The sequence below is a fragment of the Tamandua tetradactyla genome, chromosome 9 (assembly GCF_023851605.1).
Source record: "Tamandua tetradactyla isolate mTamTet1 chromosome 9, mTamTet1.pri, whole genome shotgun sequence".
Lineage (NCBI taxonomy): Eukaryota > Metazoa > Chordata > Mammalia > Pilosa > Myrmecophagidae > Tamandua > Tamandua tetradactyla.
This window is the reverse complement of record NC_135335.1, coordinates 80,729,598-80,741,653: the sequence shown is the minus strand read 5'-3', so window position 1 is coordinate 80,741,653 and position 12,056 is coordinate 80,729,598. Positions and strand designations below refer to the sequence as shown.

At 39.1% G+C, this 12,056-nt stretch overlaps 1 protein-coding gene across 2 annotated transcripts in view; it reads right to left on the bottom strand.

Annotated features, from left to right (window-relative positions):
- The window catches only part of CDH6 (cadherin 6), a 133,824-nt gene that overhangs the window by 58,398 nt on the left and 63,370 nt on the right, over positions 1 to 12,056 (bottom strand). For both annotated transcript variants that reach the window (XM_077116888.1, XM_077116889.1), the window contains exon 2: positions 1,647 to 2,004. In XM_077116888.1, the coding sequence (XP_076973003.1) occupies positions 1,647 to 1,874 (228 nt within the window). In that variant the 5' untranslated portion in view covers positions 1,875 to 2,004. The remainder of the gene's footprint in view (positions 1 to 1,646; positions 2,005 to 12,056) is intronic.

Sequence of the window (12,056 nt, the reverse complement as noted above, 5' to 3'; positions counted from 1 at the left end):
ATGCTTTGGTGGTTTTATCCATTGCTGCTCATGATATTCTGTATTCAGGCCCTTTAGAAATATATGGTATTTTTGATGTCAAATGGCATCACTCTTTGAGAAGAGGAACAGAAAAAGAAAAAAGAGGTGGTGGTGGTAATCATTTAGACATTGCACTTTTTAAAACTTAATCTTCTATAACGATAATGCTATTTGTGTTGTAAGAAGTGCTTTAAAGATTACGAGATTACTTTTTTTTTTTTTTTACAATCATCACCCTATTAAGTTAGCGTTAATCAGATTTCACAAAGAAATTAGAGTGGAGTACAAGAGAAGTGTCTTTCTTCAGTCATCCCACCACGTGAATTTCACAGCGAATACATGGCCAGGTCTTTGGGGATGTATTCTGATGCTCACCCCTTCACTGACTACTTCCTTCCCTACTTCATTCCGCATTAATAATTCACTTCATTGGAACAATGCCTGGTTACCTCGGACTAAGCCACGGATGAGGTGGCTTTCCTTCCTTACTTAAAGAGAATAATGGCACTTGATTATTCAGGGATATTTGATTGCACATTGAAGTGTGAACACGCAGCCCCTGGAATTTGCGAAATTTATGTTATTCACAGGATATCCTAATATAGCTGTTTTAAAATCATAGCTGTCATCCTAAGCAATTAACCGTCTATCTCATTACTTCATTCCGGCTTTGTTTATGTCAAGAACGTGTGACAATTGTTTTTCCTATCGATATCGTATTACGAAACAGAACCTAAAACCTACAAACCCATATGCCTGCTTTTTCTTTTATATCTCTGCTGCATGCAGATGATAACAAGAAGGTAGCTGATGATAAAATTTCAGTGAAACTCACGATGACAGTATAACCAAGCTCTGTTTCCCTGATTCAACTCCAGTAATCAGCTGTCAAAAGCCAAGCTTCCTCACTTTACCTTCTGCAGTCAATAAAATGGTCAGATGAGATTTGGAAATGGGACCTTTACATAACCAGTGATCTCTTGTGCAAGCTCTGCTGCAATTACATCATGAAATTTTGAAATCTGCCTGGATCTTTCCAACTATCTGAGACAACAAAACAGCAATCAGCAGCGGTGGTGGCAGCACCAACCACCGAATCTAAGGCAGTGGTGGGCTGAGGGAACAAAGAGCCCCACCTGTTAGAGAATGAATGGGACGGTAGGAGCAGAGTCATGAAATAGTTCATTTGAACTTGGCCAAGGCACTAAAAGCTCACACATCGGTTTTCAGAACGAGAAAAAGGCACTTACTTTTAAGTCTAATCACTCTACTCCCATTTTTTTTTATACACTCCACTTTATAAAATAGCGGGACCACGTTTTTCAAGCTAAAGTAAAAATTAAAGGATTTATGATAATCCTATGCAATGGTTGTGGGCGTTTCATTTTCAACTGAAAGCATTTTCTCATGCTTTGTTGCAGTGCTAACATTTCTCAGCTTTTTTCCTACAGTCTTCTTACCGAAACTACTCAAGCAAAAAAAAAAAAAAAAAAAAGAAAGTCTTACAGATAAGCAACAATTCTTACTGTGAGGGGGAATAGTTCACATACTCCCCATCTATTTATTAGAAGTAACTTCTTCAGGCTTTTAAAACCAGAATGTCAGGTCACCCAAAGGACTCCTACCTTGCCCACGTACTGATAATCGGATCCTGTGTATTCCTCCAGGAGAAAGAACTGATTCCACATCCAGCTCCTTTTCGAACGGCTCAGCTCATTTTTGCTGCTTCCAGAGAGCTCCGGGGCCCTTCTCTTTGCTGGGAAACCACTAGTCCTCTGAGATAATGGAGTTGAGAAGGTTGGGTAGGGCTGACCAACCCAAAAGAGCAGCAAGAAGTACCGGTAAGTTCTCATTCTGATGACACAGTTGACACTCTCCAGAACACGTCCCCCCTCTCCTTGAAGTGCCTTTTATCACGGCTTTATATCCAGGCTCATTCCCCTTTTCTTCCTTAGTGTTCTTTGCTTGGCTCTCAGAGGATATCTGGAAAGAATAATAACATATCAAGCATTTTTAGAGACGCTTAAAATTCAGTGTTAGAGCAAATAAGCTGGCAGAAGAGGACAGAAATTTGAACAGCAAAAAAAAAAAAAAGTTGGCTATCAATTTTGAGATGAGGAGAACGGTCTTTTGGATGTGGTGCGTGCTGAGTAGGAAGCTGCTGTTTCCTTTCTTTCTTAGCACTTAAAATTCCTATTTTAAGTAATAGCGGTACTGTGGGGTCATCGTGCCAGGGAGCCCCTTCCACTAAGGCTTTACTTCTGAATATGGGGGCTGAGATGTGATTAGAAGAAACGAGGATGCTCGTCTGATTCCATTTGCATATGGATTTTCACGAGCAAGTCTAAGGCAAAGAATATCACAACTTCAGTTCCACTGAAAGTGGATAATGTTGCAATTTCACTAGAACGCATTGAGTACGTGTGATGTGTCAGATCGGAATCAAGGCAGCGAGCCTATTCTGTGCAGTTTTGGTCTCTAAAATGTGCTATGAGGGAATGATATGGCATCAAATAAGGTGGGAAAAGACCACATGCCTTCTCTTCAGAATGCGTATTAGCATATTGAAGTCTCCGCACCATTTTGCCATGATGATGATGATGATGATGTGGAAAAAGAGGAGGAATAAGAGGAGGAGGAGAAGCCTATATTAACCCAGCATTTCCCAAACTTTCTTTTGCTTATTCAACTGAAAAAACACTAAAGGATGGATTAATGAACAACCTGTAGAATTCACATTCAACAAGATGCAAGAATTAAATGGACAATTCCATTCAACTTCCGTAGGGAAAATACTCAACTTTTACCTCTAAAATTGACTTGTGGCACAAGCATTCAAGTATACATATTAAAATTGGTCAAACAGGTTCTATGTTATTTTCCCAAGCCCGTCAAACATATCAGTAATGACAGTCAGGAAAATGGGCTGCAGGAACATCAAAAAAGCTAGCTATATTACTTGTAGGTAATAATTTGGCATGAAAATCTTTATTTTCAAGAACACAACCTAGCATTGAAAAAAAATCCTAGGGCCAGAATGCTTGGCAAAGTGGTGCCAAATTGGTTTACTAGTTTATGCAATTTAAGTAATATATGTTTCTATCCCCTTCCTAAACTTTCCCACATTTCTAAAAAACAAATCAACAAATTATTTGCTTCTGTATCTTATTATTTGCTATAAGGAAATATTTTCTTAAATGATACTAATTAAAAAAAGAATCAAGTGCTTTCTAATGATGAACACAATAGTAACCGACCAATTATACTTACTTTAAACAATGCAAACAAAGAAATACATTTGAGGCAATATGATCAGTTTAATATTTTTCTCTAGGTCAGAAAAGGTCTGTTCACTTGGCTTCTATTATTCCACCAGGGAAAAGTACATGTGACTGTTTTTTAAAAAATTTTCTAGCCATGAGTAATTATAGCCACCTAACACGTGGCTTAGCGAAAGGGTTCGGTTGGAAAATGTGACATATTTCATAGTGTTCAGCAGGTTTAAACCTTTATTTCATTATTATGTATCTTCTTGACAGCAGGCTGGGAAAGTTGAAAATTCCACAGGTGAGTAAATTAGTACTGTGACAATTAGTCGTGCTGGGAAAATGCCAGGAACAAGTAGACGCGTCATTTCGTGGCGTTGGTACAGGTGTGGGGTGACTGATGATCAGTTAGGTAAGGACAATGCTTCTCTCTCTTCCTGGATGGGATATAAAGGGAACTGAGAGAACATATGGAGCAAAACCCTCAAAAGACAGCTAATCATTTTCAGTAGTAAAGATTACAGTGAGGCTTATTCAGTGGAAATTACATTTTTCTTGATTTCCCACATTCTCCATTATTTGCACAGACAAATCCTGCAGTGAAGAATTACACGTCTGCTGCTGTGCTCTGTGTGTGCCCCATGGTGGTGGCAGGAAAGAGGCATGCAGGGAATGGAGGTGTCAGCTCTTTAAAAGGCAGACTCCTAAAGGCCATTGTAAAGAAAAATCGATCCCTCTGGGTGTTGTGTGCAAACTCTACAAGCTGTTGTCACTTGAATATTAAATATTAGTTCCCTTAAATATCACAGATACCAAAATGTCAAGTAGTTCATAATTCTTTTTTTTTTTCGTTTAGTTGGTAATGAGCTTTTAAAGTGATGCAAATTCAAGCAATATCTCCAAGTGTGCTATAACATCAAGTTTTGCTATAATCCAGCACTTTGTGTGTCAACTTGGCAGGGTGTGTCCTTGTTAAAAACTCAATATGCAAAATTGAATTCCTATGATCCACTTATATTTGCTATTAGCTTTTTAGAGGGATAGATTTCTCTGTGAAATTTTGTAGTTAAAAAAAAAACCCCAAAAAACTTTACACTGTTGAATATATATCTTATCAATTTTCATTTAATGATTTAATAGGTGGGATTTTTTTGTGATTAAGGCCATCAACATTGGAGCCAGACTACTTGGGTTTCCATTCAGGCTCTGCCACTTAGTTGCTCTGACCTTGGGCAAGTTGTTTAATCTGACCGTACCTTAGTTTATTCTTCTGTAAATGAAGATAATTGTAGTGTCTACATCGGGATAATTACAGCGTCTACATCAGAGGATGTGAGGACTAAATGAGTTATTACATGTAAAGCAGTTAGAACAGTGCTTGACCCTCAGTGAAGGCTTAATGCATGCTAGCTATTATTATCACTGTTTTGTTTGTGTTGCATGTATAGAATCCATCTAGAGAATACCGCAAACGCTGCAGAGTTCCTCTGGGAATTGAATCATGTCCTCTACAAAAGCATGTTCAAGTCTCCACCCCTGGTCCTGTGGGTGTGAACCCATTTGTAAATAGAACTTGGAAGATGCTATTGGTTAAGGTACGCCCTAACTGAAAGAGAGCAGTCCTTAAGCCAATGTGGCTGAAGTCCTTAAAAACCAAGGAAATTAGACACAGAAAGAGAAGCCATAGAGAGCAGCCAGAAGCCAGAAGTCAGCAGAACCCAGAAGAGAAAGAATACGTGTCCAAGTGCACTGCCATGTGACAGAAAAGCCAAGGATTAAGGAGTGCCAGCAGCCAGCCTCAGGATGTTATGGTTTTTCCAGGAGAAAGCATGGTCTTGCTGATGGTTTGATTTGGGACTTCACCTAGCGTTAAAATCGTGAGCCAACAAATTCCCATTGCTTAAGCAACCCATGGTGTGGTTTTTGTTTCAGCAGCCTGAAAACAGTACCCTATTAGACTCAAATACTTTCTTCCCCTAACATTTCAAGAAGCATTTCCAAGGAAGTCAACGTTCTTTTAAATGTAAACACATTTTTTTTCTCTTAAATGTAAACATTTAAAAGTCAGAATTAATTATTTTCCTTTGTGTGGACTTCAGCATTTAATAGCAATAGAGTAGAAAAGAGAAAGCAGCTGATACCTTATGCTTTATCATTACTGCTTTTATGAAGAAGATGAAATCGGTGAAAAGAATGTCCCTGGAGGATAAACGGACTCATTTATAGAAGATGTGGATTTTTTTCCCATAGCATTTTTTGTGTGTTATGGTTTAACAATCTTTACTTTATTGAGATAAGAAAAAAAACAGAACTAGCTTAAACTTAGTAATTTTGTCTTTGGAGAAATTATACTGGACCAACACATGTCTTTTATAATTAACGCACTGACAGTTTTCTAATGTTCTATTGGATGCAAATTTTATGTGCTTGAAATGACTGATACACACATTTTAGATATCCCTTGATGTAAAGACATGAAATGTGAAAAAATCAGACCCTCCAAGCATGGTATTAAAGGCAGAAAGCAGAATTCTTAAGATGCCGAATGGCTATGAGTTGAAGCAAAGAAAGGAAAGGGTTCAGGAACTGCACGTCTTCAAGAAATGTGGGAAGGCTGTTGAATTCTGATCAGTCACAGTACAAGAGAACCACGAGGCAAGTTGTAATCAGATGTGGTGGCTCATTTTGTAGATGTCAGGAAGTAAATCCAACAGGACAAAAAAGCAAGGGCAAAATGTAGATAGTGAATTTTAAAATAGCACACCAAGGGCATTCAGTCAGAGAAAAAAAAAAAACAACCCAGAAGGCTAGCGGGAAGGGAAAGAAAACAAAACAAAATAAATCTTTTCTCCCCTCCCATCAAGGGAGCCTAGGAGCAAATTAGTCAGAAACATAAAAAAACTCAATAAAAGTAAAAATCGGACTGCTTAATTACAGCTTGATTACAGTTTTGCAATGGATTTAAAAGATGATTTAATACACTACGTCTTTCCTTTTTCTTTTCTATTTGTTGAGATCTGCATTTGTATGGGAAGTTTGTGTTTCCTATAGATAATCATTCGTAGGCTCTGGAATTTGATATGCAAAACTGGTTGATCCAGAAAAATAGTTTGACTCTTTACAGAAGCCTTATTTCAATGATGTGTAGAAGGTAATTAAGAGGTTTATGAATAGCTGGCCAAGGTCCACACAACACTGAAAATGAAATACTTTGAAAAATTATTTGCCTGGTAGCCAGTAAGCAGTTACTTCAATCTTTAGAGGAGATTTAAAATATGTATAGAAATACATAGTCAAGTCTGGCTTTTATTTAATGCATGCCTTTTAGGAGAAGATGGGGTCTCATTAATTCACATTCTACAAATTTATAATCTATGATAATTAATGCAGAATCTGGGTTGAAGTTTCCTTTGATTAGTAAAAACTTTCCCCCTGAGATTATTGGAAATTAATAGTGTAAAACTATTTCATAGGGATATATAGAATGAGAAGACAAACCAGTATCTTCGAGTTCCCTCAAGTATTTTCCAATCATTTTTTATTTACAAATAATTAATATGTTAATTAGAAAATTTCTCTATTGATTGAATTGCTTCTCCAGTGGCTTATGTTTGATGACAGTTTGAATGACTCAACTATACCCGCTGGTTTTGAGGTACTGATTCTATTACAATGTTTACAGATAAACAAATAGGTAAATAATAGATTTGAAAGCAATATAATTGCTTTAAAGTTTTAGGATTCAAACTCGGCATAACTTTTCCGGTGTTCTTGATTAATTTAATCAGTGCACTATTACTATAATGTTATCTAGACTTGCAGATTAAGCCAAGCACATTCATTCTTTGGTATACAGAGCTTGCCTTTTGGCATTGAAAGTACAGTAAGCATTTAGTCAAGCAACATTATTAATATATTTTAACCATTTACCATAGTAAAAGAATGTTTCAAAATCAATTATGAAATTGTTTCTTCAAATAAATGCTACTGCATATAGAATAATTCTTTGCATGATGTTACTCACAGAAAACATTTCTGTAAATATCGTCTAGACTTAAGTTGTCCTAACTCATTGGCATAACTCATTAGCATGGTACTCTTTTTAGCACATACCTCATAAATCCCTCATTCATTTTCCTTTCATTTCTTTACATTTTATCGTCAATGAAATGGACAATAGCTAGTTATTTATGACTGTTCGATATCCCCCTCGACCTTCTTGCACTCTAACTATGCAACTGAAATCTCTCTAGCATTACATTATCTTGAGGTGAAGTAGGAGTAGAGATGTATTTACTCCATTAAAACCTAGCCAATTAGAGACAGAATTGTGATATCAGGATGAATTAACAGAGTGAAGTCGAAGGGAAATATGTCTTCCTACAAATAAATCTTTAAAAATACATGTTATTTATTCCAAGAGAAGAATTTTACAGCCAATTAAGTTTGCCCAAGATCAATTTTCTGATCACCTGAGAACCTTTGTTTTATATAGGTGGCCACCTGCTGTGAATACAAATAGTATAGGCTGTGGTTCGGGATAAGGATAGAACCATTTAAAATCTTGGGTCAGGATGTTGCATGAAGTCTTCATTTTTTAAACCTCCATTCCATGTTTCTGTAAATGTCAAAGTCACTGTTGGGTAAAATTGGTGCAATTTGGCATGTGTAATGATCTCCATTGAAATGTGTCAGATAGCTTTGGCACTTCTCCCCACGTAGCACTTTTCTTGTGCCAGTGAATCATTATGGCAACAACCATCAAATGATGTCTGATTTTTTTTGGTAAATGTTTATATTTGTGGATAATATGAGAGTCTGTTTGCAAACTGATGTATTTCCGGATGAAGCTATTTCAACAGTATTACCCTCATTCTGAAATCTTATTCCATGCATTGCATTAATGAAGATAAAATCAAATGCATAAAATGGTGTTTTATAGATAGTCGAGGCTTAAGAAATGTTTGCTGAATTGAAATACTCACCTGGAAAAACAACAGAAACCTCAAACTTGAATAGCAAGACAAAAATGAAGTTCCTCAAACATGGAGAGGAGTGCAAATGGTTTTAACATGGGGAGCAGTCCTGGGGCAGGCCCAGGCACACCACATGTCTGAGTTAGAATCTCACCACTGCCCAGCTTTGGTTGGGCAATTTCGGGGTACTCATTTGTATTTCAGTTTCTGTTTCTGTTAAGTGGGATGGCAAACAGAGCCCTCCCCACCCCACAGGGTGGCGGGAGGATTAAACGAATTCATCTATGTAATATATCATCTATTAGGATGGCTACTGCACAGTAAACTGGCAAAGAGCGTCCCAACAGAGGTAAAACATTGGCTGTATTTGGCTTCCAGTGCCTTGTAAAACAACAACAGAAAACCCCTGAACTGCTCATCTTTACAAGTCAACAGGTCCATGACTGTGGATTATCTTGAAACCTTAGGGGTTCTGCTGACTTACACTCAGGGAGTGGTTAGAGGAGGTCCTGCTTGGAAGCAGCACAGGCACTCACTGACTTGTATTTATCCCCACTACTCCTTACCCATCTCCACGCTGGGGCCTTGGGTTCAATTGCCATTTGCCATCTCACTTTCACTTCTACTTAAACCCCTCACTTTCACTGAGTTTTACTTAGACCGGTTTGCTTCATTCCTTTGTGCATTCTGCCTGGTTCCTGAGGGCTTTTGAGCTCATGGACCCTGCCTTTTTTCCAAAGATTTACACATGGGAACAAAGAAGAGACAGGAAGCACTTTATACTTTCAACTAAAATTAGTATGAATTTTAATAATTTTTGTAACAGACTTTTTAGGTTGCAGAAATATATGAAACTTGATTTCCTATCACTCGCCTGATCTGATAGATTCTCAGGCAGCTACAGTGATTTTTTTCCGACTCAGCCTTTTAAGACAATGAGGCTTGAACAAGACTGGAAGATGTCAAAACTCATTTAAATGTTAGTGTGAATGATTTCAATGAATTTGCTCCTCTTCTAATGGCTCAATGAAAGGGCTGCTTGAGAATATTAGCTGGGAGACATGAGCAGGCAGGAGAGAAGGGCACCTTAGTGGGGGAAGATTTGACTTTATTAAATTGCAAAAGGATTCACATGGTTGGCTTAACCATTTACTAATTGTGAGCTTGGTCCATCACAGGCAATTTTTAAAGGTGCAGACTTATGCAAAGTGATACAAGGAGTGGAGACTTTTATTTTTACCAATATAATATCTAAACCTTTTATCAACTAAACAAGGGCTAATTCACAAATTAACATGACTTAATGTTTGCTATGTTGCAGACACTGAACTTTGTGTGCTAGGCACTATGCTAAGCATGTTTCAGCCACGTTTTCATTTAATTTTCATGGCAACCCTGGGAGGTGGATGACATTCTTTCACCACGCGCAGATGAGAAACTGAAATTTAGGGAGGTTGAATAACTTGCCCAACATCATGCAATGGGAACCTGGGGAAGCCAGAATCCTCCAGGACTTCAAACTCAGGAATCCTTACTCTGAGTCTTCCTGTCCTACAGATCAGGCCAGACCGCTGCCCATGATAAGCACTCCATGTAACTGTGACCTTAAAACTGAGCCTTCAGGACTTTCCCGGCGAAATAACTCCAATTTTTACCAAGAGGTAGGAATAGTGGTCCCAAAGCTTTATAAGCTAAATCAGAAGAGCAAACAGACGTTCTCTTTGTGCCAGGTAATGGGATAAATAGTCTACGAACATGTAAGTCTAACAACAATCCTTTGCGATGGGGACCTCATTGTTATGCCCTATTTAAAAGATGAGAAACACAGGCTTAAGGAGACTGAATGCTGTGTCCCAGGGCACTCAGCTAGCGTGTGGCAGAATTTGGATAAGAGGTAGCCCATGTGGAAGCTCCTTTTTTTTTTTTTTGGTGGTGGAACTTAGGAAGGTTTATTTCTGAAAGGTTTAGGAGGCGAAAGGGTGAGAAAGAAGGATGGTAGACCGGAAAATTTAAAGTGGGCAGGTGTGTTTCTGTGCTCTCGGGCTGAGATCACCAAATCCAAGATGGAGGGAGGTGAGTCAGCACCTGGGTGATGGTGTGGGCGGTTTTTAAGCAAGGGGGTCAGGTGACTTCTGGAAGGGGTGGTTCTCCGGAAGTCAGGTGTCCCGAAGGGGCGGTTCTCCAGAAGTCAGGTGTCCCGAAGGGGTGGTTCCAGAAGCCATGTTGGGAGGGGTGACACAGCCTCCACAGCTCAAGTTGCAGTGCTCTGGAAGCTCCTTCTTCATGCCACCAGCTATCTCCTTTGTACTTTGCTCATGAAAACAGCTTCTAGGTTTTATTCACTCTCATTTCTGATAAAAGTTGAACAAACCTAAGACCAGGTTTTGAAATGCCCCCAGCAAATTGAAAGGAGGGGGGGCGGGCAAGAAGTGCTGAAGGCAGGACTGGGAAGGGGCAGATGAAAGACTAGGCATGGACCACCTGGAGAGAGTGGCTACAAAGGGCAGATGGAAAAACTGAAGACAGAAGGGATGAGGGACTGGTCCTTGGGACAATGGAAATGCCTGCTCATTGCTGGGTCGAGAACCTTGCCTGGCATAGCGCAAGAGCAGATTAACATTTGTAAAATAAATGAATGGATGGATGAATGCACGAATGACCAAACATAAGAATGACTAAATGCATGAATTCATGACTGTATGAATAATGACTATAAGAATGGACATAGGAATACGTGACTGCCCTGGGAGAATCCCCATGTTGCAAATACAACACACGAATATTCATACTGAGGGCCTAGAATCGTTAAGTAAAGGTCCAGGTTCTCTCGAATGTTTGGCTTGAGAACGTATGGACATGTATTATAAATATCAACAAAATTAGGCATTGTTGTAGCAGTATTTAGTAGACCAGAGATTTAGGTCTCACTATCTCTCTTCCTGCCATGTTACTTGGGAAAGAGCAGAGTGAAGATTACCCTTACCCAAAGTGATCCTTCTGATAGGAGTGTCTTTGCTTGCCTGGGAACTTTGGCCCAGGAAGTCTCACAAAGTGATCCATGATGGGGACTTTGGGCCATCCTATTTTACCTCTAGAGGGGCTAGAGACTAAGGTCAGCCATGCAGAGAGTATGTGATTGAGCCTCTGAACACTGGACTTCGGTAGTCTTCCCTGGTTGCCAACACTCTGTGCATAGTGTTACATCACGGCCAGGAGGTGGTAACAGTGTCCATGGCTTTGTGGGGACAGGATGAACTGGAGGTTTTGCATTTGGACCCATGTGAACTCTGCCTTGAGCATCTCTTCTATTGGATGATTTTAATCTGTATTTAAAGCCATGAGAGGGGAAAATGAGTGTAAATGCTCTTGTAAGTTCAGTGAGTCCTTCCAGTGAATTATCGAACCTCAGGATGGTTTGGGATCCTGTCAAACTGCCACTGGTGTGCAAAGTGAGAGTGGACTTGTGGACTTTCTCACTGTTACTGATGGTTAAACTTTCACCTCAAGCTAAGGTAACATTGAAGTGAGACTTAAATTCCTGGTCTAAATACCACTCTAACAACTTTTGGCAGTAATTTTGCTGATATTTACTATGCATAGCTGTTTGTGCTCAAATCAAACCCTCAGGAGAATTTGGACCTTTTCTTAATGATTCCAGGCCATCGTTATGGATATTCAGTTGCTGCATTTGCAACCTGGTGACTCTCTGAAGCTTGCTAATGCCCATGGACAGAACAGCAGGAGGGTGAGAAGTGCACTTGTGAGCGAGTTTACCAGTTTGCATTCTGGCATC